This window comes from Chenopodium quinoa, unplaced genomic scaffold (genome assembly GCF_001683475.1).
Source record: "Chenopodium quinoa cultivar QQ74 unplaced genomic scaffold, ASM168347v1, whole genome shotgun sequence".
NCBI classification, from domain to species: domain Eukaryota; kingdom Viridiplantae; phylum Streptophyta; class Magnoliopsida; order Caryophyllales; family Amaranthaceae; genus Chenopodium; species Chenopodium quinoa.
This window is the reverse complement of record NW_018745675.1, coordinates 72,469-98,438: the sequence shown is the minus strand read 5'-3', so window position 1 is coordinate 98,438 and position 25,970 is coordinate 72,469. Positions and strand designations below refer to the sequence as shown.

The following is a 25,970-nucleotide window of genomic DNA, read 5'->3' as shown; positions in this document are numbered from 1 at the left end:
TAGTGAAGGAAATAATGAATTCCTTAAAATCACGAGTATAACTTAAGGCAATAAATCACATGCTATAGTAAATTAGAAGTTTATTGACGACTTTTAAGTTTGGCATGACTGGTTAGGCCATCCCGGTTCAATAATGATGCGAAAAATAATTGAAAATTCATGTGGATGCTCATGAGCCAGCAAATTCTTCATACTCCTTCCGTGTTTTAATAAGCGTTACACTTACCAAATGCGGCCGTGTTTTACTGTTACACTTCCTTTTTTGGCAAAAAGCTACATTTTAATATTATATCTCTCTCCTCTCATGGTCCCCACCCGAATCCTCTACTACTTTTTTATTATTTTCTTTCCTCTCACGTTCATTACTTTTCATTCCCCACTTACAATTTTTAAGTCAATTAAACGACTCCACTTCTTATTTTATTTAAGTCAATTACTGCCTAAAATTATGTGACGATCAAAGTGTAACACTTACTAAAACACGGAGGGAGTAATAATTTTTCATGTGCTTCTTGCTCAATTAAAAAGTTAATACTCCGACCATCATCGGCCACTTTTCTGGAACGTATATAAGGGGATATATCTGGACCAATTCATCCCTCGTGTGGACCATTTGGATACTTCATGGTTTTAATAGATGCATCAACTAGATGGTCACATGTATCATTGTTATCAACTTGCAACCTAGCATTTGCGAGACTACTTGCTCAATTAATCAGATTACGAGCACATTTTTATACTTTTCTATCAAGGCTATTCGTCTTGCCGGTGAATTCACATCCCAGGCCTTTAATGAATATTGCATGTTAATTGAGATTAGTGTTGAACATCCTGTAGCACATGTTCACACACAAAAAGGATCGAACTTAAACTGATACCGTGAAAAAGTTTAATCGGTGTCTTTTCATTAGTAAAGCCAGCGTATATGTACAAAGTACTAGAGATTCCTTAGCCAAAGATTAAGGAACTAACTAGCTATAAATATGCACAAGATATATACTTAACAAACTTAAGATGTATACAATATAAACAGAATATATTCATCACATATTCTATCCCGGAGAGGATGTAGTGTTCTTTTTGGTATATAGTCTCTAATATATAAACTCACTAATGTATTACTGTCACTGACTAAAATAGCTTATCATTATGCCACAGAAGAGTGTGAAGTTCCTACCACTGACTAAATGTTTACAATTATTGCAGGAAATGGATTATTTCTCATGGGAATGGCTAATATGCGGAAGGATTTAAATTTTCTTGGTCTAGAGATTAATGAAAAGGTTATTACATGCTCCCTTCCAATTCAGTGAACCCCCAAATTGGCTTATATGCAGATATATATATTAAATCTCCCTCTATATAACTTGTTTCAGTTGGTCAAACGCTGTCTGGAGTCTGCAGATGAATCAGGACTGAAGAATTTGTATGTAAAACTGATTCCTTATATATGGAGTATTGCTTTATGAATGTGCAAAAATTTCTATATAGCTAGATTGCTTTATGAATGTGCAAAAATTTCATTAATTAGCTATATATAGGGGAAGGCTCTCGTGGGAACCCCTCTAACATTCCCAACTGTGTCCCATCTTTTCTAAATATGCCTATCTACTAATTGATAAACTGTGAATAGTCCTTTTGAGTCCCAAATTGGTCTCTTGTGACTTACAACTTGTTAAATAGGTAAACTATTTTTTTTCCCAGGTTTCTTTTCCTAACCACTTTTGTTCATCACCAAGTGTCCAACCATCCTCCCTTGCTGTCCCTCCCCTCCTCATATCAACCACCACACACACGCCCGATCAGGCCCACTACTATCTCCCACTGCTACAGCTACCACATGTAGATCATCTGTCCTAACCACTTTTGTTCATCACCAACTGTCCAACCATCCTCCCTTGCTGCCCCTCCCCTCCTCATATCAACCACCACACACACGCCCGATCAGGCCCACTACTATCTCCCACTGCCACAGCTACCACATGTAGATCATCTGTCCTTCCTCTTCCCTTCCTCTACCACAGATTTTACTCTGGCCTTCATCCCGATTTATTGTCACCGTTCATTTATTCCTTGCTATGGCTGAATCATCAAGTTCTCATTTCATGAATTTGTTGTGGTTTGTAAAATCCACAAACCCTTTCTCATGATTATATCTTGTTTTTCAAAAGCAAATTAACAAAATGCTAACTCCTCATCTTCATAAATATCCATGTGCATGTTCTTGAAATTTTGGAAGAAGTTATATCAAAGGGAATAGAAAGGTCTTAGGCTAAAGAGAAAGGGGAAGGATAAGGGTTGCTAATGGAAAAGGATGGGATGTGGGTGGAGAGTAAGGAATGTGATTGTGCTACCGTAAGGAATGTAAAGATGAGAAAAATATCGAGAAAGGAATAAATAAAATATTCTCAAAGGAAGAACAGTTTGCAAAACACGATGTTTTAAGGAAAAAAGAATGAGAAGCAAAAAAATGTATACATAAAGTTATGTTATGTGCTTATGCTGTGTGCATATATTTTCAACCACTACCCTGCCTCGTCCAATACACTATTTCCCTTAGTCTCTCATAGACTCATGTCCACTCCTAATCACCTTCTAATTTTTTTTTGTCTTCCTTTACGCCTAACCCTTCACAATCCCATTGCTTTGCTACTCTTAAAGCCTTTTATCGTTCATCATTTAATCTTTGTTTTACATGGAAAAATTACTCTTATTCTCAATAGGTGTAATTCTTATTTTCTTTCTTATTATCTTATTCCCAAACTAGTCTGTTTTCGTACGGCCACACATCCAATATAGCATTAACATCTATGCTTCAATCTTCTTATAAAGATGGCAACGCTTCACGTCCTAACATTTTGTTCCATATAATAGGGCATGCCTAATTATTGATGGAATATATATTCCTTTCAATCTATGGGAAATGCTAGGGTCACCCCTATAGCACTCTTCTTGTTCAACCAACATGTTGCCATCTAATTGCCCTACATTTTGGGTAATTGTACTTAGATGACAAAAGAAATTACTCCCTCTATGCCACATTACTTGCAACATTTTGACTAGACACGCTTAGCGATGCACATGTTTAACCCGTTGATATCTTTTATTATATATTTGTAAAAGCTAGAAAAAGTTTATGTTAAGAAACTATGTTAAATAAAATTACAATTTAGAAAAAGAAATCTAACTAAAAAAAAATAGGACAAGTTTACTCTGTCCTTAGGATAGTATAAGCCCTCTCGTATAATGCTGTTGGGAACAATAATGCTAATTTACCCCATGATTCTCCTATTACTTAGAATGAAAAAATACAGCATAAATTAATCATTCTCCATGGACATGGTATTTTTTGTGGAAAACGTTGAATGATAAAGACGAGGATAAAAACTAATTTTTTTTTAACACTGCCAAAAGATAATATTTATAGAGATTGATATGGCAGTTATTGATCCCAAAATAAATGCCATATAATTTTATCCGAAAATATTAATTTAATTAACTAAAAATTAAATTAACTGGCAATGCTAAACCCGCTTGATTAATCGCGCGCGTGCCATGTGCCTAAGTGCTAGTCTATGACTAGTAAATATACTACTAATCATCCACTAACAAAGCCGTGACCAAAGCCTAATCAAATAGGCCCAAACAATTCAATTACATACAGCACACACAAGTTAATAAAGGCATCTAACATATCTTATTCTTTCCATACATAGAATAAAAATACGGTATCGGTCGCGATCGCGGAAATGGTCACAGTGTTGCAGTAAAGGAAATGATGCGTTCATCGCGGACCGGAACGCGGTTGTCGCGGTAGAAATTTTGTTTTACATCTTATTGGAGCATTATTTATTTTTAAAAATATATTTTTGTTTACCCAATAATTTTCTATGGACATATAAAATTTAATAACTTTCATACGAGTACAATAGTGTAATAACAATAATCATATAAAGAAATCAAAATCACTTATACTAGCAAATGAAGATTTTAATGAGTGAGAAAACTAAAAGTATCTTTATAACATACTTCTATCACGTGATTTGTACAGTTGCTTTCCAAAGAAAAAGAGAATGTGTGGGGTCAACTAGTCAAAAGAAAATAAATAAATAAAGAAACCACCATATATTTGCCAGTTGTCTCCCACTACCATAAATTTTCACCTATCCCCACTCTCTCATTCTCATTTGTCTTCCCCTTTCTCTCTTTCAAATTTGATCTTGCAGTTGTAACAAGCTACAACAATGGTGTTTTAGATGAAAAATCCACAAACTCACGAATTCAAGCTATTTCACGAGCGTTATAAACGTGTATGAATACCTTCCAGAAAGTCCTAATGAAGGACAACAAAAACTACACAAGGAAAACAAGAAAAAAGATACACTTGCATTATGATATATTCATGCAGCCGTGAATAAAATTATATTTCCTCGCTTATATGGATTAAAAAAACCCAAAGAAGCCTGGGATACAATAAACAAGGAATTCTAGGAAATGAAAAAGTTGTTGCGTCAGATTACAAAATCTATGGAGAGATTTTAATAACCTAAAAATGCAAAAGATAAAAAATTAAAGTTTATTTTTCACGAAGAAGTCTCGGTGATACATTAGAAGAAAAAAGAGTTGTTCGAAAAGTATTGAGAAGTATGACCAAAAAATATAATTCTTCCACATTTATAATAGAAGAGTGTAAGGACTTGTCAACTCTTACAATGCATGAGCTAACGGGATCTTTGGAATCACATGAGCAAAAATTGAAAATAAATGCAAATACCGATCAACTTGTAGATCAAGCATTTCAATCCCTAACTTAACATGTCAAACAAACAATATCAAGGAGAGTCGGAGAAAAGAGGGGGATACCAAAGAGGACACCAATTGGTAGAGGTCGTGGTACCCATTATGTTAGCCGTGGCCAAGGACAAAGTTGAGGAAGAGGTCGCGGACAATATCAAAATTATCAACAAAGGTCGAATAATTCTTGTTGTATTTGTGGTAAGTCTAACCATCAATCATCTGAATGTTATTATAGATGTAAAAGATGTCGTAATTCGAGTCATTCTCAAAAGGATTGTTAGCATCAAAATGAAAATAATACAAATGAAGCGAATTTCGCCGCAAATGCTGAAGGTGAAAAATTATTCTTTACGTGCATGGATGCACAAAATAAGTAACAGTTTATGGTTTTTAGATAGTGGTTGTAGCAACCACATGACAAGAAATAAGGACATGTTCATCAAGTTAGATATGGGTGTAGCAAATCAAGTTACCTTAGGTGATGGAAAAAAGGCAAATGTCGAAGGAAGAGGAGTCATTGTTGTTAATAGCAAATTAAATGACACAAAATACTTGCATGATTTTCTTTATGTGCCTAATTTGACACATAATCTCCTAAGTGTTGGCAACTTGTTTAATGAGGATATTCAGCGAATTTCGACAATGGGGAATGCATTGACACATTATTATGGACAAAAAGTTTGGTACTATATTGGCTAAAGTACAAATGGCTGATAATAAAGTTTTCCCACTCCATATGCCACAAAAATAAGCTGGCATTGCAAGCAAATGCTATGGATGAATCTTATCTATGACACTTACGATATGGACACTTGAACCAAAAAGGAATACATCTATTGAAACAAAAAGACATTGTTGAGGGATTACCACACATTGATAGAAATATTTAAGTGAATGATGTATATATGGATCGGAAAAATGCATTGTCTTCCATTCCCAAAGACTTCGCGGAGAGCCAAAGCTCCTTTAAATTTAGTACACGCAGATATATTTGGCCCCACAAGAAATGCATTGTCGATGATTACACTCGTATGATGTGGATATATTTTATCGATCAAAAGTCATATGATTTCAATGTTTTTCTCCTTGAAAGACAAAGTGGATATATGATAAAGACATTAAGAACTGATAGAGGGAGGAATTTATCTATAACCCTTTTATGGAGCATTATAGAAATGAAGGTATAAAAAGACAATTGATAGTCTCTAGAACACCTTAGCAAAATGGTGTAGCAGAAAGAAAGAACCGCACGATTGTAGAAAGGATTTTTTTTACTTTTATCACCAAAAAAAATCAAAAAATTGTTTTTTACCACTAAAACTTCTATTTTACCACAAAAAAAATTCTAAAATTTGTTTTTTACCACCAACCGTCAAGAAAACTGTTAATTCTAACGGTTTACAAAAAATCTTTGATTTTCGTGCGCAAAACATGTTCTTATAGGTTTAGGGGGGCATTTTGGCCCTTTGATCCAATTTGAGGTCAGAATTGACAAAAATAATTAGAAATGCCTCATTTTGCGTGTTTCATGCAAATCGAGGTATTTTTAAGTAGGAACAACAAGTCATTTACGATATTTTTTGTCCATTCTGACCTCAAATTGGATCTATAGGGCCAAAATGCCCCACAAAACCCCTAAAGACGTGTTTGGCACGAAAATCGAAGAATTTAAAAAATTCCGTTAGGTTTACCAGGCAGGTTGTTAAAAACAATTTTTAATTTATTTTTGGTGGTAAAATAAAAGTTTTAGAAGTTTTGGTGGTAAAAAACAATTTTTTGATTTTTTTTAGTGGTATAAGTCAAAAAAATCTTGTAGAAATGGAAAGAAGCATGATGGAAGAAAAGGGTCTTCCTTAAACATTATGGGCCGAACCTGTAAATACAACTATTTACATACTCAACAGTTCTCCTACTAAAGTTGTTCGTAACAAGACTCCCTATGAAGCTTGGAATGGTAAAAAATCAGCTGTTAGTCGTTTGAAAATTTTGGATGTATTGCATATGCCTTGAATAAAGATCAAGGTAAAGACAAGTTTGATCTCAAAAGGAGAAAATATCAGCTTGGAATGGTAAAAAATCAGCTGTTAGTCGTTTGAAAATTTTGGATGTATTGCGTATGCCTTGAATAAAGATCAAGGTAAAGACAAGTTTGATCTCAAAAGGAGAAAATATCTTTTTGTGGGATACAGTGATGAATCAAAAGGTTATCGTCTTTTAGACCCACAAGCTAAAAAGCTAATAGTCTCTAGAGACGTTATATTTGAAGAATCGGCAAAATGGAATAGTTCATTTTCCTGGCAAGAAGTAACTATAACTTCTCGTGGCCCAGCTCCAACAACAATAAATGATGCAGTAAACAGTCCGCAAAGATCTCCTAATGTTGTGCCAAATACGAAACAAGAAACCTCATCTTCTCCGGTCTTGAATCAACCAAGAAGAATTAGAAAGAGGCCTTCTTATTTGGATGATTATGAGTGCTATTTATCTAAAGCAAATGAGATGGAAACATTCGCTTTTTTTTGCAAGTGAGCCTTCTAGCTACAAAGAAGCATCAACTCATAATGTTTGGATAAAAGCAATTGATGAAGAAATTGCTATGATTGAGAAAAACAAGACATGGAAGCTTGTTGATTACCCTGAAGGTAAAGATATTATTGGTATAAAATGGGTTTATAAAACAAAACTATACCAAGACGGAAATATTCAGAAACACATAGCAAGGCTTTTTGTCAACGGATATGCTAAAAAACTTGGAGTTGATTTCAATGAGACATTTGCTCCAGTAGCTCGTATTGAAACCATTAGAACAGAAAGAATTATATGTGTACATGTAAAATCCGCATTTCTGCATGGTGTGTTAGAAGAAGTGTATGTGGAATAACCACAAGGATATGAAATTCAAGGCAAAGAAGAAAAAGTTTATCGTTTACATAAAGCACTCTATGGACTTAAACTAGCTCCAAGAGCATGGAATAGTAAAATTGACAAATATTTTATGAATAGTGGATTAAAAAAGAGTCCAAGTGAACCATCACTTTACATCAAAGGAAACAATGATGGGCATTTTCTCATTGTTTGTCTTTATGTTAATGATCTTATCTATACTGGAACTGATATGAAACTCATTAATGAGTATAAAGAGTCCCTGATGCAAGAGTTTGGAATGACAGACTTAGGATTCATGAAATACTTTCTTAGAATTCAAGTAACGCAAACCAAGGGAGAAATTTTCTGTAATCAAGAAAAATATACAGTGGATCTCCTAAAGAAATTTCATATGCAAAATTGCAAACTTTTGAATATTCCTATGGCATTGAATGAAAATTAAGTCAAGATGATGGAGCTAATAAGGTCGATGCTAATGTATACAGAAGTTTGGTAGGTTCTTTACTATACTTAACTCATACAAGACTTAACATAGCTCAAGTAGTGAATATGGTGTCAAGATTTATGAATAATCCAAGCAAACTACATTTTGCTGCCACAAAAAGGATATTATGTTATCTTCAAGGCACCAAGAAAATAGGCATAAGATATAGAACTAAAGAAAATGATAATTTGATTGGATATACAGATAGTGATTTGCTGATTCTGTAGATGATCGTAAGAGTACATCAGCTTACATATTCTGTTTAGGTACTAGAATCATTTCATGGAATTCAAGGAAACAACAAACTGTAGCATTGTCTTCATATGTCAACCACTGAAGCAGCATGTGAAGCAGTTTGGTTAAGAAGAATTTTAAGAGATTTGGATATTGTGCAAGAAAGTCCTACTACAATATTTTGCGGCAATATGTCAGCAATTGCAATGACAAAGAATCTGGTGTTCCATGCTAAAAGCAAACACATTGAGATTCGACATCATTGTATACGCGACTTAGTCAGTGAAGGAGAAATTAAGCTTGAGTTTATTAATAATGTTGATTAATAATGTTGATCAGCCAGCAGATATGCTTACTAAAGCAATAACTTCTGAAAAGTTCGAGAAATTCAAGATGTTAATAAACATTGCAAATTAAGAGGGGGAATTTGTGAGATTAATTTGCAATAAAGAGAAAATAATGGGAAATCTTAAATTAAAATAGTAAAAGGTTATTTTTGTGTAATGAATACAATAATGTTGATTCCATCACCTCTCATATTTTAGCTTGTAATCCTCTATAAAGTTGTAATACTTTATCATATTAAAATATAAGAATGAATAACAACACAATATAATATCTTTAATTCTCTAAATCAATCTCTATTAAAGTATGTGCTGCTTATTCTATATATATATATTTTTTTATATAACTCTTATATTTCCGATCCCTATACCCATTATACTTTCACTATCCTCAACATATATGTCATTATTAATATCAATATATTTCCACAATATAGTTTTTGGTTAAATCCCACCAAAGTATTTTTATTTGTACCTTATCATAGGCATTCTGTACGTCAAAGAAAACCATAAGTAAATCCTTCTTATCCTAATATTTGATCTTCCTATTCTCGAGATCTTCACAATTTTTACAATTGGTTGCTCCCAAAGTTTCATACTTTTATTCTTACTAAAGAGAGTAAAATACTTTTCTAATGGCATTTTTAACTTCCCCAACAATGTCGCCAATCATTCAACTTGACCTTTCTAACCTCAATAGGGATGACATCAGGCCTTTCTTCAATCCCATCTATATCAAAGTAGGGCCTCCAGTTATCCTTAATCTCTTCACACAATTACCTTTCAAATATAATCTCGTTTCTTTGTACTCTCATATGAGCAAGTCTATAAATGTCATATTTTTCAAATCCAGGCTTGCATAAAGGTCTTGATTCAACTTTGCTTTTTCATGTCGTATGACCTTCTTTGGTTCCGTTCTAGCTTCTTTATCCTCTTTATACTTCTGTTTGTTTTCAATCCTCTAACAATTCTCCAACATATATTGTAGAACACGTGTTTGATCTTTTTCACTTGTCACTCTTCTATGTTTCACCAATGTGCCCGTATTCGGTAGTACACTTATCTCTATCTAGTTTATGCCTTATTGAATATATATCCGAACCCATGTTACATGACCTAATAATTGTAGTGGGTATATTATGTACAATGTTTTTTTGCTTCACCCCTAGTTGCCAGTACTTAATCTTAGGCTCCACTTTGTGGTCTTCTCTGCCTTATACATCTTCTACCTCGAAAATTAAGCATCAAATGTCTATGTTGGGTTGCCTTACTCTCACCTGGGATCACTTTACAATCAATGTTGCTTTTCTGCGAGCATTCCTTCTTTTTAGGGGGGGGGGGAAACCATATTTGGGGACCATTTTAGGAATGTACTCCCCGTAGTTAGGACTAGCCTTAGTTAATCAAAATGTTTGACTGTTTAAATAAAGTTTTCTTTAGTTGGGAAAAGAAAGTTTTCTATAGTTGGGACTGTTATAATCAAATTTTTGCCAAAAACTGAAAAATTAAATAATAAAAATAAATTTAAAAAAAGTTAAAGGCACAAAGGGGGGTCTGGTTACCTATGCAAAAGAGCCATAACTTTTTCAGCTCATCTATTTAGTTGATTGTCAAAAATTATTTGAGACCCTGTTTATCTGCCCAATCTATCTGATAAGACATTTGCACATATATATACACTTGGCCCGTGATTCTGTAAATCTAGCACCTTATATTAGTCTGTGGTTTTTATGAGATGTGTATTACGGTTTGTCTTGAATTGCATAAGCATAGAACTGAAGTGAAAATAGATGTTCAGGCTTGAGTACGATTATAATCCTTCTTATGGATAGGAAACAGCACAATTACACTCATCTGAAACAGCAATTTCTATCTATACCACATGCATGACATGCCAATTCTCTTTTCAGTGGCTTTATTCGTATTGTTCAGTCCTGTAACATATTTTCAGACCATTTTTTAATCTAACTTGGTTTTGATTTTGGTTTTATCTGTGATAAGACACTTCATAGGAACAAATGCTACATCATCGTTTCGGACCATTGTCGCCGGTTATCCAGGACGACTCATTCTTGTTTCAATTCAAGTAAGTAAACATAATATTATTTTTATAATTTTCTATATTGATATAAGTTATACCCCACTGTCAGAAATTGTGACTGATAGTGTTTCTAGAGCTGTCATATACTTTCAGCCTTTGGAACAGATTTTTCTTATTTTGTACGTGCAAATGTAAATCTTCCATACCTACATTCTAAGCGATTCTGTGCTTCATTTTTCTTTGTCTAGATTGTGTTATTGTCTCTGTAGGGTTTGCACTCAAGCATTAGCTCTTAAAGTCTTAGTGTATGTGGTAATCATTGTAGCTCCACTAGGTATCCATTAATATGTTTAGTAACTTGGGCTTTAGCTACTTATGCTATATAAAACTCCAGTTATATTTATATATTTCCCCTTACCCTCTTCTCAAGAATTATGTATTTTCTATTAGCAGTAGACTATACACTCCCATGCAATCTGCTCTATCCAGAATACCAAGGCATGGCGAAACTGCCTCTTCACAGGAGCTATTTGAACTGTCAAAACTGGAGCTTAAAATTTTGTAGTGCACCACCTTTCTGTTAATATCCTACAGAATTGAGATATCATGTGTTGTGACAACTGTGCTCGTTTGTATGCTTGTCAATCAACAAATTTCTGTATTAATTAGCATACTTCTGTCAAACTCATTGTATTTAGCAATCTTTCAATGCAACTATGTTGGATTGATGGGTTCTTAAAAAATAGTTTCTATTGGGGTGAACGAACAATCAAATACAATATTGGTGATCTGTATATAATAAATAAAGTTAGTAGACTTGACCTAACTTACCCATACAGATAACTAGTTTCAGATTATCTGCATGAGATCTGAACTCGGCCTGAACCCAGAAACCCAATCTTGTACAAAACTGGAATGGGCTTGATTTGATCAGAATTTATCCAAAACTTAATATGTCTAGAATGAGTGTGTGATTTAATTGATAGTAGACCTATATGTTGAATTCTGTTAATATGAACTAACTAAAAGCTAAATCAAATGCATCATTCCTCAGATGTGACTTACACGCATTAGCCTCAATAGAATACTAAGCTGAATTGCCTGTTTGTTGCATCTTTAAGTATTCAAATATTGATTTGGTACCCAAGCATATTTTTCCTAGACTGTCAAAACTAGATAATGCCTTTTACATGGTGCACTTTGCTCTTGCTCTCTTAGATATGACTGCTTGCTACTTTGTCACATCAAGTTTCATTGTGCTATCTTCGAAATCATTATATATCCAGCATTCCAGCTAACTGTTTTGTTATATTACAGTGTCCTAACCCTGATTTCAATGAACCTGAGCATAGATGGAGGATGGTGAAGAGGTCATTAGTTGAAGCCATAGCCGATGAGCTTGCTGATGGTGGGAAGGTAGAATAATCTTACAGTACCATCTTTACCATTTCCTTTCCTTTTTCTAAATTTTATTTCCTGCGCACCCCTTTATTTCCTACTTGCTGTACAACAACTGGCACGGCTACTTTTTGACAGAATACCTTATTGTTTTGAATCACTATGTTTATGTTGGAGGGCTTGACCGCGTGAGGGAAGGGGGTGGACATCTGTAAGCTGTTAAATTGTTTACAATTCACATATTCCGTATTTGGACGATATATATCTTTGCTGCTTCTGTAAATTCAATCCTTAGTCTGCTGCTATATTTTTGACATTCAAGCTGACATATATAAGCTTCCCCGTCCCCCAATTCTTTGTCAAATTGTAGGTGTTTCTTCAGTCAGATATTGAAGAAGTTGCGATGAGAATGCGCAAGCAGTTCTTAGATGAAGGAAAGAGTAAGCTTGTCATTGCCTATGATAAGAATATGATAGCAGGCCCAGGAGGATGGCTTAAAGAAAATCCATTTGGAGTTCGGTCTGATTGGGAACGACATGTCCTTGCTCGCGGGGCTCCTATGTATAGATTGATGTTGTGTAAAAGATAGCTGGTAATGTAGAAAGGCAATAATGTTCATTTGATGGACAAGAATATGTTGGACACCTAATAATATGACGCCTAATAATATTATTTTGACATTCGAATAACTACCAGGCACCAATCACAGGTGATGTTCTAAATTTTAATTGTTATAAGTTTTACTTATTGATAATAAAAAATATTATTGGTTAAAGTTTTGCATTGGCATACGTATCTAGAAAAAACATTTCAATTAAAAAAAATATGCAGGGAGTACTAATTATCTTACCCCATATTAAAACATAAAGATAAGAAGATTTGAAGACCTAACCTCTTGTAACAAGGATGACTATGTAACCATCTAAGCCAACTATTATGTTATAATAAGAAGAAAAAAAAAATGTATATAACTGCAAACCAGGTTTAAATACAAAAAGAAAAAAAAAGACACATAGACATTCCCAGGAAGCCAAAAGATACAAAAGAAAGGACCTATGTTTACTAATTTGCAATACTATTTCAATTTAGTGTAAAATGACTTTAAATTAAATAATCTTTGCTACAACACAATAATATTCCAAGTACCAAAAAAACATAACAATGGCGAAAAACAAAAAAAATAATTTATGACGGTTAGTTTGTTGATTTCAGTTTTGAAAAGTCTTAAATTTTTTTTACCATTTCCACGACTGTAAAAGTAGCAATTGAGGCAATTATCGGGCTATTCACTAGTGGGTATTGAAGTTGTGTAACACTAGACTATATTTTTTCTTACATATAACGGTATAAGTCACTAACATTATTCAAAGTGATTTAAATAAATAGTGTAAACTCAAAGAGGTGAAGCAGCAGGGGGTGTCTCGTGACTCTTGTGAGAAGAGTCTTGAGTTGGAAAAACTTCTCGATGATCTTCATTCGAAGCATGAAGCTTACTGGTTTTTGTGTTCGAGAGTGATTGAGGTTAGAGACGGAGATCGCAACACATCTTATTTTCACCACAAAGCCTCGCAGAGAAGGAAGAAAAATAGGATTGAAGGCCTATTTGATGCTGATGGAACTTGGCAGAATGATGAGCGCAAATTGGAGGAAATTGTGTGTAGCTATTACAAGAACCTGTTCACCTCGTCAGAGCAGAATGAAACGAGTATCTATGAGGTTTTACAGCATGTGAAGCCTGTTATTTCAGAAGATGACAATGCAGAGTTGCTCCGGCCATATTTGAAGGAAGAAATATTTCTCGGCACTGCAGCAGATGCACCCTTGCAAGGCCCCAAAATTTTGGCATATTGTAGGTGATGATGTGACTAATTTTGTTAGTAGTATTTTACAGGGTTTAGTTCCCCCGAGCTCTGTAAATAATACTACTATTGCCTTGATTCCGAAAATCAACAAACCTACTTTAATGTCTGAATTTAGACCCATAAGCCTCTGCAATGTATTATATAAATTGGTGTCAAAGGTTATTGTGCTTAGGCTAAAAAGTATCCTCCCTTCTGTTGTGACTGAGAGCCAAAGTGCTTTTGTGCCGAGCCGTTTGATTACTGATTATGCCCTTATTGCTCTTGAGTTGTTTCATACGATGAAAAAAATCGGGGTAGAAGAGGTACTATAGCATTGAAGTTGGATATGAGCAAAGCCTATGATCGTGTTGAATGGGGCTTTCTCAAAAAACTCCTTCTCACTATGGGGTTTGATGGTAGATGGGTGAACCTGATTATGGACTGCGTGATGTCTGTTTCGTACTCTTTTATTGTTAATGGAAGAGTATGTGGTGATGTGCCTCCCTCCCGGGGGCTTCGACAGGGGGATCCTTTATCCCCTTATCTGTTTATCCTAGTAGCAGATGCTTTTTCTCACATGTTACATAATAAAGTGCAGGGAAAAGAGTTTCACTAGGCAAAAGCTAGTAGGAGTGGTCCCATTATTTCACATCTTTTGTTTGCAGATGATAGTTTGTTGTTTGCTAGAGCCAACCGACGAGAATGCGAAGTTATAGTTGATATACTCAACACTTATGAAGTAGCATCTGAGCAAAAAATTAATTATGAGAAATCGGAGGTGTCTTTTAGCAAAGGTGTGAGCATCGAGCAAAAGAGTGAATTAATGGGTGTTTTGAATATGAGACTAGTGGACAGATATGAGAAGTAATTAGGGATTCCAATAATTGTCGGAAGATCTAAAAAAGCAATTTTTGAAGCTATAACTAATAGAATTTGGAAGAAATTGCAGGGTTGGAAAGAGAAGTTGTTGTCTAGAGCTGGGAAAGAAGTGCTGCTGAAATCAGTAATTTAGGCGATTCCGACATACTTGATGGGTGTTTACGAATTCCCTATTTCTGTCATTCAGAGTATTCGGGCAGTGATGACAAGATTATTTTGGGGTCAAAAAGGTGCTCGCCGGAATATGCATTGGAAATCATGGGATGGTATGTGTGTACCGAAGTGCTTTGGAGGAATGGGCTTTAAAGATCTTGAAATATTTAATGATGCATTACTCGGCAAGCAGGCATGGCGGCTTATTCACAAAGAGGATTCTCTCTTGAGTCGAGTTCTGAAGGCAAAATACTACCCCAATTCCTCCTTCCTTGATTCTTATTTGGGAGTTGGCGGGAGCTACTCATGGAGGAGTGTAAGGAGTAGTAAATCTCTTGTGAAAGAGGGAGTTATCTGGCGCATAGGGAATGACTCGAATGTTAATGTTTGGAGCGACCCTTAGCTTGCTGACGCGGAAGGGCGGTTTGTGACAAGCCCGGTTGTTGAAGGAATTACGAAAGTGAGTGACTTGGTTGACTTAGAGAATATGGAATGGAATTATGAGGTCATTTCTACAACCTTCAATGATCAAGACCAGAAGTGTATCCTGTCAATCCCATTGAGTTCAAGAGCACCTAGGGACATCATTACCTGGGCGTTTTCGAATGATGGACTTTACTCTACTAAGACAGCGTACATGCTTGGGAAGGGGTGCAATCTTGATGAGTATCATCGAGCTTGGGTGACAATATGGGGGATGGAAGCTTCGCCCAAAGTTCGTCATTTCTTCTGGCGTTTTTGTTCGAATACATTGCCGACGAAAGCTTTGTTGAAGCAAAGACACCTTCTGGAAGATGCCTCTTATCCTTGGTGTGTGTGTGGGGGGGGGGGGGAGATGAGAGCAGCAACCACGCTATTTTTGACTGCATTAGAGTATGAGATTTGTGGGAAGAGAGTGGTTGTTCGAGCCTTATCCAAGATAGAAGTGGCAGTGCGTGTGATATGATGGAAAGATGGAGCAACATGGATGCAAAGAAAATGCATATTGCTGCATTTCTTGCGTGGCTGATTTGGTCAGAACGCAACAATTGGGTATTCTCAGGAAGCACAACTCCAAATAATGTTTTGATGGGGCGTTTGAGAAGACTGGTGGATGAATATGGTGCATATGCAAAGAAGATATATGGTGTTGCAAGGCCTTTGCCGAAGCATAGTCCTTCAAAGTGGCTGCCTCCCTTAGATTATGTGATCAAGCTAAATGCAAACACAAGTATGATGGAGGAAGGTTGGGTGGGATTGGGTGTTGTTGCTAGAAACCACAAGGGTGAGGTACTTTTTTCAGTTTGGGAAGAGTGCGTGCTTGGTGGCCAGTTGAGATTGCAGAGGCGAAAGTAATGCACATGGCGGTAAGGCTTGCAGGCAAGTATGGCCTTAAGGAGGTGATGCTTGAGTCGTATTGCGAAACTCTAATGAAACGTCTTTCGAAGGCAGCGATTTACTTCTCTGATTTAGATGGAGTAATTGAGGATATCTTGTTTCTGAGTAGTAAATTCAATTCCTTTGCTTGGTCTCATGTAAAAAGGGGAGGGAATTGGGTAGCTCATCATCTAGCTAGGATGATACCTTTTGGGGCAGAACAAGTACGAATTAACCCTTGTCCATCGAAAATTACTCCCTATATACTCTCGGACGTTTTGTCCTTTGATTAATAGATTTTGCTCGCTGCGTTTCCCTCGTCAGAATAAAAATAAAAAATAAAAAATAAAAAAATAAAAAAAATATAAAAAGTCAAAATGATTCGCTCACAAATTTTCTTTTTTAAAAAATCCCTAACAACTAGAAACATACAAACTATGTTGTTTCTCAGAGAGTAAAATAATGGGATCGCATACATATTAAGAATTGCCAACTACAAATACATTTCAAGCTTGATGAAACACAACACAATCAAAAGCGAGAAGCCGCGAACGAATTAGCAATCCACAATATGTTCTTCCTAATCAATTCGTATTTAGGTAATCTCGTCCCCTTTAGTTTCAAAACTTTTTTGACTGGTTGTTCATCAATTTTACACAATGATTGAAATCGTTTGTATAATTCATGGGCAATTTTGAACCTTTTATGTCAAATTTTTTGTTTCAATTTAGCGTTTCTCTATCCCTTCCAAGTTAGAAGTTTGAATAAGAATACAAAAATCCCAATTCAATTTGCAATCTAGTTTATTATGTCACTCCTTCCAATAGATGTTATCATTGATATTCTGCTAAAATTGCCGGCAAAATCCTTGCTACGCTTTAAGAGTGTGCAAATTATGGTATGATATTATCAATGACCCTAATTTCATTGGATCCCATTTTAAGCTATCCAATAATCTGCATATAGTTTATTGGAACAATGCTTGTAAGTTGAGTGATTTCGACACATTTGATAATACCATTGAACTTGATTACCCTTTTAAGAATCTGGTTGATGTTTATGTCAAGGGATCGTGTCGCGGCTTACTTTGCTTCACCATGTTCTCTTACCCCTTCACGGTTTTCTTGTACAACCCCACTACACAAAAACACAAACCCCTACCATTTTTGTCTCAAAAATCTGTTTTCCGTCACAAGGGGAGTCAGTACCTTGAGTTTGGTTATGATCATGTGTCAGATGACTACAAGTGTGTGAGGATTCTTCTGCATAAATCAGATGATGAAGGGGGTTCTTTCGAAAGTCAAGTTATAGTTTATAGCTTGAGGTCGGATTCCTGGAGGCGGGGGCTCGTGATTTTCCATATTACTTTTATTGCCGCTTTGGTTATTGTGTCTATTTTGAGGGAATTCTGCATTGGTCCATTCACGATTTTATTGTAGTGCCTCTCCATATAGTTAGTTTCAATCTCAATGATGAAAGTTTTAGCTCCTTGCCATTGCCTAACTTCGAGACAGAGCTGTATATGGTTGCTCACATAGGAGTTTCTTGATGATTGTCTGTGTGTAATGCTGAATTATGTTGAATATTGTGATGTATGGACTATGAAAGAGTATAACAGACCCGCAACTTGGACTAAGATGTTTAGTTTTCCGAAACAACAGATGATTGGGGATTTTAGGCCTCTTTCTTTCTCGACGAGCAGAAAGCAATTGTTTTTGACCTATACCTCATATGTTCTTGCTTCTTTGGACATGAAAACTTTGGAGACTACGATAGTTAAACTCTCAGGTTTCCCTAGAGTTTTATGTGCACATTTGTCTCAGGACAACCTTCATATGTTCAAGGATGCTGAAGATGTTCTTGCAAGCAGGCAGCAACGGAAAAAGAACAGCAAACGGCAAAGGTTGATGAGGAGAACAGAGAGGTATGCAAGAATGTAACTATTCGCATTCACTAGATTTTTGCAATACCTTTACTTTACTCTGAACAAAAGATAAAAGGGAACTACACATCTATTGTTTGTAACAAATCTGGCTTTGGTACTTTCATATGTGGGTGGGCCTTGTGGCCATTTGAATCTTGATTCTTATTTAAAGGTCTTTGTGGTCATTAGATGCAAAAAAATGCAATCAACCCTGAAGTTTGGTAGGATCTTTGTGTTTGTAGGATTTCTATCGTATATGAATGTTAGGATCTCTATATGACTTTACGGTCGTTAATTTGACAATCCAATTTTTCAATGTTAAGATGAACATTGATTTAGTCCCATACTCAGTAAAAAATTATATGATGTTTCTAAGCAACTCTTAGTTTATTTTATTTTATTTTATTTACAGCTATGATTGAGTTTAAAGTACTCTTGAACTTTGACTAAGATAATTTTACGAAAGTCTTTTAATTCATTTGTCTACTGCAGGTTCTTACAACACTATGATTCCATCTTAAAATCAGTCATGGGCAATGGCGCTGACCAAAAGTAGGATCTTGATCCTCATGTATATCTACATTCCAATATTAGAGGTACAAATTTAATATTATGGCTTGTTTCCTTCACCATGAATGACTTTAGAGAACTAAAAATATAGTGTATCTAACTTGTTTATTTTTGTTTGTTTTGTTATATATATGGTTTTGTTTAAAAATGAAAATTCTTGTTATTTGTTTGTTTATGTCATACATTAGTTTCAAGGCCTGTCTATCTGACCATGTATTAGAATCCAAAGATGCAATATGGCACTTATAATGCCTCTTTAGTAGTTGTATATCTTCTATTTGGCTCTTGCAACCACAATCACTATTTTGTACAGGATGATGGTTTGCTCAATAAGCTATACACTGTAAGATTCGTAATCACCTTTGGCACAGTTGGTTTATCAATGTCCTGGCAAGAGAATGACATAGTTGAGCAGCACTGTTTCACACTATGAGGTTTTAGGCCAATAGTCTATTGTTGATGAAGTTTTAGGCTGTGCCAACTTTCTGAAGTTGTAGGATGCCAATGATGTATGTGGTAATTGAGGGGGCCAGCCGCCGGGGGGGGGGGGGGGAGGATTGGGGAGGTAAGGGTTTAGGAGAAGAAACATTATTGTTACAATTTTCCTTCTCTTTTGAATGGGAAATCAATGGTCTTAAAATGAACAAAGTATCTATATAATTTTGAAAGATATTGAAGTAATTTAAGAAGGAAAACATATTGATTATCCCTTTTTTAAGCTATTAGAAAGCATTCTTGCCCCTAAGTGTTGGAAATTTATGTTGGTTAGATTGTGGATTGACATCATTTTCTATAGTGGTCTAGTGGAAACATCAATTAATGATGTGACCAATTCTAATGCAGTGAAGGGATTTTAGATGCGATTAGCAGAATTACAAGAAACTATTTCTTAGCATTTAAATATGATCCCTTGCATAAATTAATACGAATCAAGATATTTAAATGTTATACAGTTGATGCGTAATTCCTCTACCAATTTGCTACCTTCTAGTTGGAGATATTAGAATGTCAAATGCTGTTTTTCTAATATTGGTCCACAAGCACCGATGAGATCACCACTTGTATGCTAGTATGGAAGAAAGGAACAATTTTCTATCTTACTTTTCTTGGGTTTGCCTTGTTTGCAGGAAAGCTAAGACTGAATAGACTTTTCTTTTCTTTCTCTAAGTTGTATGTAACAACATATATACGTACTTTATAGGATGTAATTTGGTAGCTTAATGGTGCATTAGACCACCAAATTAATCCTTGTAACTCTCACCATTAACCGGACACCTTTAGTTCTCTTATTGGCTTTTGGTGGGCCTTAATCCAATCAGTCTTTTATGTGTGACCTCATACGATGTGGTTATAATTAGCACTAGGCCCAAATTATTAAGCCATAGATTGTAGTAGGTTTCTAGCAAAACACTATGACCCGTACCGAATAATTATCTCTTTAAGTAGTCCTATACTCCTATTAATTTAATTTGTTATGGTTTAGCTTGATCAAAAGGTATCTCTTTCATGGAGAACATGTTAAATCATAAATTTCAATGCGTACACTGTCATTAACCCATTAGTTGCTAATAATAGGTTTTTAGCACTTATGAATCTTTTTACACCTCTTATGTCTCTATCTATATTTAGTGGCCATAGTTTCTCTTGCAATCTCCTTCCATTTTCAGTATCTATTAACTTAATGTTTCTATTGGCCCTAGACTTTTTGAATGCAGTGATATCCTATTAGTTGCATTCAATAATCTCACTAATTGATCATAGTTAAGAGTACTGAATTGAAGATGACAATACCCTATTCGGTGGACCACGGTTACAAGGCTTGTGAGTCCTCTTTGAGAATCTATGTGAAGTTTGTTACGTCTATAATTATGCGACCTGATTTTTAATTTTTTCACACTCCATCCTCTCTTTGCCTGTTGATTGGCTGACTTAACAAAGGTGATGGAGCTCAATTACCTTTCAAGAAGCCAGCTGAAGTATTTATTTTGATCATGTCATGGTTTTCTGTCTCTGTGATCCAAAATTCCGAATACATAATTGAGAAAAAAACATGATGCTATCAAGCATGTCCACAATCTCCACATTCTACAAGCAATGGTTTTTCAATTGTTATTACGTAGTAAATGATATCTCCTGGATGCTGTAGACTTAGCCTTGTAGGAGCATGTAACACTGACTTCAGCTGCAGGAGCTCAACATTATACTGATTACTCTCCATATGTATGTTAAACTTTTTGGCAAATTATTAGGAAGGGAGTAACTTCAAGAAAAACATGAGAGCTAGTAGCTAGAATAGGAAACATAAGTGGAATTTACTTTATGCTTCTAATCTATCAGATTTTGAAACTATGCCCTTATGTAATTGTTGTAACTTGTTAATTTTTTGGGTTATGTAGATTTTGGAAAAAGAAAATACTACTTCCATTTCATATTATTTGCAACTTTGGAATATTTTATATCTCACAAAAAATACCCCCAAAGTTGCAAAAATATGAAACGGAGGTAGTTGTTTAAATCAACACCGTTGTACAATCTGTAAAGAACATAAATATTTTACATTTATGCTTTTTTTCTTTGTGCTACAGAAATCAAAAGATGACTGGATGATGAAGTTTGGTGTGAATTCTCTCTATCAATGGCTATCTGGATAAGTTACAGCCCCTTCAACATGTATTGCTGCTGCCCGTTTTAATGCGACATTTGAATCTTCTAGTGTTCCTGCTGCCATAAAAAAAACTCCTGAGTTTAGATGAATTTATTAGCTTTTAATTGAATCTGTTTAGTGATGATCTTGTCTCTGTACTAGATGGTGCCCAAAAATGGAACAACGTAATTGTATTTCAAATTTTCCTTTTTCCAGTCCTCGGATTGGTTTTTGTGGGGATGTTTTGCTGTTTCTAGTTACGATTAGACTTCATCTTATTCATTACTGTTAATCGTCGTACTACATGTTGAAGTTATGAATGGAACCCTTGTGAGATAATTTTAAGCTGTCTTTGTCATCTATCACTGTTCCATCAAGTTGTGCCTGCAATCTTTTAAATGAACTTCAAAAGTTTTATCTTCTCATACATTTGAGTATTTGGGAGTGCATGTTTGAACTTTGCTGGCCTTATGGATAAATGCATCAACCTTAGCATTTGACCAAAGTAAAGACAAGCACTAGTAAAAGCTGGGTGATGGTGTTCAATAATTTATTTATCGACGATTGACAATGCTTTTCTTACAAACATTTAAGAGTAACTACTTATGCCGCACACTGTCTAGTGCATACATTATCTATTTACATATCATCATTCTATAAATAATTAACTTTATATTCACATATCAATTTTTATACCAAATACATAGTTTCTCACAAGTTCACAACAATATAGAGATCACGAGTTGTGCTTGTACTTTTGATAAACATCAAAGTAAATGTATTTATATATTTATTCATTCAAACATAATAACGGTGAGTGTGTTTCTTTAAAGACAAAAAATGGTGAGTGTGCATAGGGCATAGAACTTAATCAATAGTAACTTTTGAGATTAAAAAAAAATCGTAAGAGTTTGTGGGGAAAATGGAAATATTTCCTATCATTGCTAACACCAATAGCGGTTATAAGGTAAAATGGTTTTATCTTTTATTACAAAAAAAAAATGGAAAATTCTTTTGGTAACACTCAATTTTCACCTTTTCTGTCCGGTAAAATGTCAAATTCTCATCATTATTGGTAACATTATTATTGTGTTAAATTACTTATAACATTAATGATCATATTTAAGAAACTACCTAATAAAACCATGATTTTGTGAGAAACTACCTAATAAAAAAAATGTTTTAAGAACCTACCTAATAAAAGGTAAAATGTTGTAAAATACTACCTATGGCCTGATTTCCGCCGTTGACCTAATTTTAATTTCCGGCATTGACTCACCTCAAAACACCACCGGAATTATCATCTCGTAGCCCGAAACTACCCTCACTAACTCGGAATATCCCACACCACCTCGAAAATAGTCTTACCACCTTGAAAACGAACCCTTGCGGTGGTTTCAAGGGTGTTTTAAGATGGGTCAACGCCGGAAAGTTTGGTCAATGGAGGAAATCCGGCCATAGGTAGTATTTTACAACATTTTATCTTTTATTAGGTAGTATCTTACAACATTTTTTTATTAAGTAGTTTCTCGCAAAATTTGGGTTTTATTAGGTAGTTTCTCACAAAAAGTCCTTACATTTTTGGTAAAATTGATAAATATAATCCCAACTTTTGCTCGTTCGCTCAAAATAATCCTAACTTTGGATTATTTTTAAATAATCCGAACTTTAAGGGTTATTCACTCAAAATGGTCCTAACCGGTCACCAACCTTTTATAACAGGTTAAGGTGACACGTGTCACCACATGAGCGGTTGAAAAATAAAAAAAAACAACAAAAAAAAAGAAAAATCTTCAACAATTAAAAAAAAAACCCAGTCCCACCCACAACCACTGCCCCCACCACCAGTCGGCGCACAAAATCCCCCACGCCGACGCCCAAACCCTCCTCCTGCGTGCCAGAGCCAGCGCTCCCCTCCCGTACCCCTAAATCACAATACTGACCCGAAACCCCATTATCACACTCCAATCGAAACCAAAAACAAAAGCCCATCCCCACTGCAAAATCCCCCAAACGACCCTCCCCCACCCTCGAAACCCTAGCGAATAGAGTTTCGAGGGTAGGGGATGGCCGATTGTGATGTTTGCGCGGTGGGGCTGGTTTTTTTTAAGGGTTTTGGGTTGTTGATGATGGTGGTTATTGGGTTTAGGGAATTTAGGGGATAAGGGAGGGCAGGGTCGGCGCCAGCACTGGCGCAGGGAGGGGAGGCTGGGCGCAGCGTTTTAGGGCGGATGAGGTATCTGGGCTAGGCGGTAGGAAAAGGCAACCGATGGGGGTGGGGGTTGTCGTGGGTTTTGGCTGATTTTTTGCGTTTTTTTTTGTTTTTTTTAATTTTTAACCCAAAAAAAAAAGAAAAAGAAATTTACTTCTTTAGGTTATCGGTCACTTGGGATCAGTTCGAGCGAATGAACCCTAAAGTTCAGATTATTTAAAAATAATCCAAAGTTGAGATTATTTTTAGCAAACGGGCAAAAGTTGGGATTATTTTTTACCAATTTTCCTAAATTTTTAACTATAATTAGAGAATTTTGATTAATTTTTTAATTATTAAATTATATAATTATATATATAGGGTTGGATCCGATGAGAAATACACTTACGGTAAAAAGCGTGAGAAACTCAAATACATTGAAAACATATTACAAATACATCAAGTAACCTCTTTAGATACATTAAAACATCATTCTAGGTACATGCATCAAGAAAATTACGGCAAATACATCTAAAAATCATTACAAATACATCGCAAATACACTTGGAGTACATCAATTGTAAACCTCATATACAATAAGCTAATGTTGCAATAAAAAAAATTATCAAACATCGATTAATTGCATTGACACCCACTAATCCACTATTTAAGCTTATCTGATGGAAAACTCATTGATTGAGTTGACTCTAATGTATCATTCAATTAGGAATCAAGTTTTAATTAGCATATTGCTATTTGGTAATACAAGGTTGAAAATTTGATTGAATTTAAAATATTGCCAATCATCTTCGTAGTACACCACTGGACAATGATTTGGGCTAGCAAGAGAAGAGAGTAAAGAAGAAAGAAGTTTGAGCTTGATAAATTGGGGCAATTGCAAATCGAAATCCAATAGAATTTACAACGTTAATGGAACTGCCATTAATTGTCAAAGGGATTGTAATCTTGTAGGAGGAGGGAGAAAGTATAATATATTATGTTAATGGGGTTGGGTCAAGGCAGAGAGAGAAATGCAGATGATATAAGAGAGGATGACGGAATTAGTATATGACAGAAGGCAAAACGAAAGGAAAGTAGTGGAATTAAAAAAAAAAAAAAAAAAAAAAAAAAAAAAAAGGTAATTTCACTTTTGCTACCACCAAAACACATGCATCTCACTTTTGCTACCACCAAAACACATGCATCTCACTTTTGCTACCGCTTCAATTTTATTTATTTTTTATTTTGTTACCACCCATAAACACATTGTTAAAATTTACTACCACTTTACAGAATCCGTTTGTATTCCGTTAAGTTTATTAAAAAAAAATGAATAAATAAATAAATTAATTAAAATGTTAAAAAAAAAAAAAACAGCCACCCTCAACTGCCCCCCTCCCCCCTGCCGGCGGCCAGTGCCCAAAGCTTGGGCCAACACCGGCGACCCCACCCCAATCCCTTTCCCCCACCAACGCAACCCACCCCCCTCCCTTATCCCTTTCTCGCTGCCCCAACCCTCACCCCAAAACCGGAAAACAACCCTCCCTCTCCATCCCCCCCCCGGAATCGACCCCCTCCCCTTCCCCCACCCAAAACAGCCACCCCTAACCCGTAAACACCACCCTAAACCACCATAAGCGAAACCCTAAAACCCATTTAGGGTGGTTTCGGGCTGGTGGTTTAAGGTTAGAGGTGCCGGTTTTTGGGTGGGGGAAGGGGAGGGGGGCCGATTCCGGTGGGGGGATGGGGAGGGAGGGTTGTTTTCCGGTTTCGGGGTGGGGGTTGGGCAGCGAGAAAGGGATAAGGGAGAGGGGAAAGGGGTTGGGTTGCGTTGGTGGGGGAAAGGGATTGGGGTGGGGTCGCCGGCGCCGGCCAACGCATTGGGTGTCGGTCGCCGGCAGGGGGAGGGGGTTGGCTGGGCAATTGAAGGTGGTGGGCTGCAAAGGTGGAGGAAAGGGAGGGGGGAGGGTGGCTGGCTCGGTTTTCTTTTTCTTCTTTTTTTAAATTTTACTTTCTTTTTTTTTTTTTAATAAACTTAACAGAATCCTAACCCATTCCGTTAAGTGGTAGCAAATTTTAACAATGTGTTTTTGTGTGGTAGCAAAATAAAAAAAAAAATAAATAAAAATTGGAGGGGTAACAAAAGTAAGATGCATGTGTTTTGGTGGTAGCAAAAGTGAAATTACCCATAAAAAAAATTGATTTTGCTCCTTAAATCATGTCCGTGT

General features: G+C 35.7%; 2 protein-coding genes across 8 annotated transcripts in view; both read left to right on the top strand.

Moving 5' to 3' along the window:
• LOC110717206 (phosphoglycerate kinase-like) overlaps positions 1-13,602 on the top strand; it is a 32,103-nt gene extending 18,501 nt beyond the window's left edge. For 2 of the 5 annotated variants that reach the window (XM_021895854.1, XM_021895856.1), the window contains exons 10-14: positions 1,207-1,283; positions 1,377-1,426; positions 10,747-10,831; positions 12,104-12,202; positions 12,555-13,602. In XM_021895854.1, the coding sequence (XP_021751546.1) occupies positions 1,207-1,283; positions 1,377-1,426; positions 10,747-10,831; positions 12,104-12,202; positions 12,555-12,773 (530 nt within the window). In that variant the 3' untranslated portion in view covers positions 12,774-13,602. Of the gene's footprint in view, positions 1-1,206; positions 1,284-1,376; positions 1,427-10,746; positions 10,832-12,103; positions 12,203-12,322 lie in introns of all 5 variants that reach the window. The other 3 variants (XR_002510691.1, XM_021895855.1, XM_021895857.1) reach the window with 3 other exon arrangements.
• A 2,691-nt stretch (positions 13,603-16,293) lies between these two features.
• On the top strand, positions 16,294-21,909 carry LOC110717258 (F-box protein CPR30-like). Of its 3 annotated transcripts, none has more exons than XR_002510715.1 (4): positions 16,294-17,012; positions 18,075-18,337; positions 18,830-18,933; positions 21,493-21,909. XR_002510715.1 is itself a non-coding variant. In XM_021895915.1 (3 exons), exons 1-2 carry the CDS (start codon positions 17,979-17,981, stop codon positions 18,891-18,893), a joined length of 423 nt encoding a protein of 140 aa, XP_021751607.1. In that variant the 5' UTR covers positions 17,866-17,978; the 3' UTR covers positions 18,894-18,933; positions 21,493-21,909. The 3 variants fall into 3 exon arrangements, 1 of the variants encoding a protein (XP_021751607.1); XR_002510716.1 differs by having other exon boundaries at positions 16,300-17,012; positions 18,237-18,337; XM_021895915.1 differs by lacking the exon at positions 16,294-17,012 and having other exon boundaries at positions 17,866-18,337.
• Positions 21,910-25,970: the final 4,061 nt, after the last annotated feature.

What these genes read in the sequence shown, in the direction of transcription:
- LOC110717258 (XM_021895915.1), top strand. Translation starts at nt 17,979, where the DNA reads ATGCTGAATTATGTTGAATATTGTGATGTATGGACTATGAAAGAGTAT. An exon ending in TTGATGAGGAGAACAGAGAG is followed by an intron (nt 18,338 to 18,829) that starts GTATGCAAGAAT and finishes TGTCTACTGCAG; the next exon opens with GTTCTTACAACACTATGATT.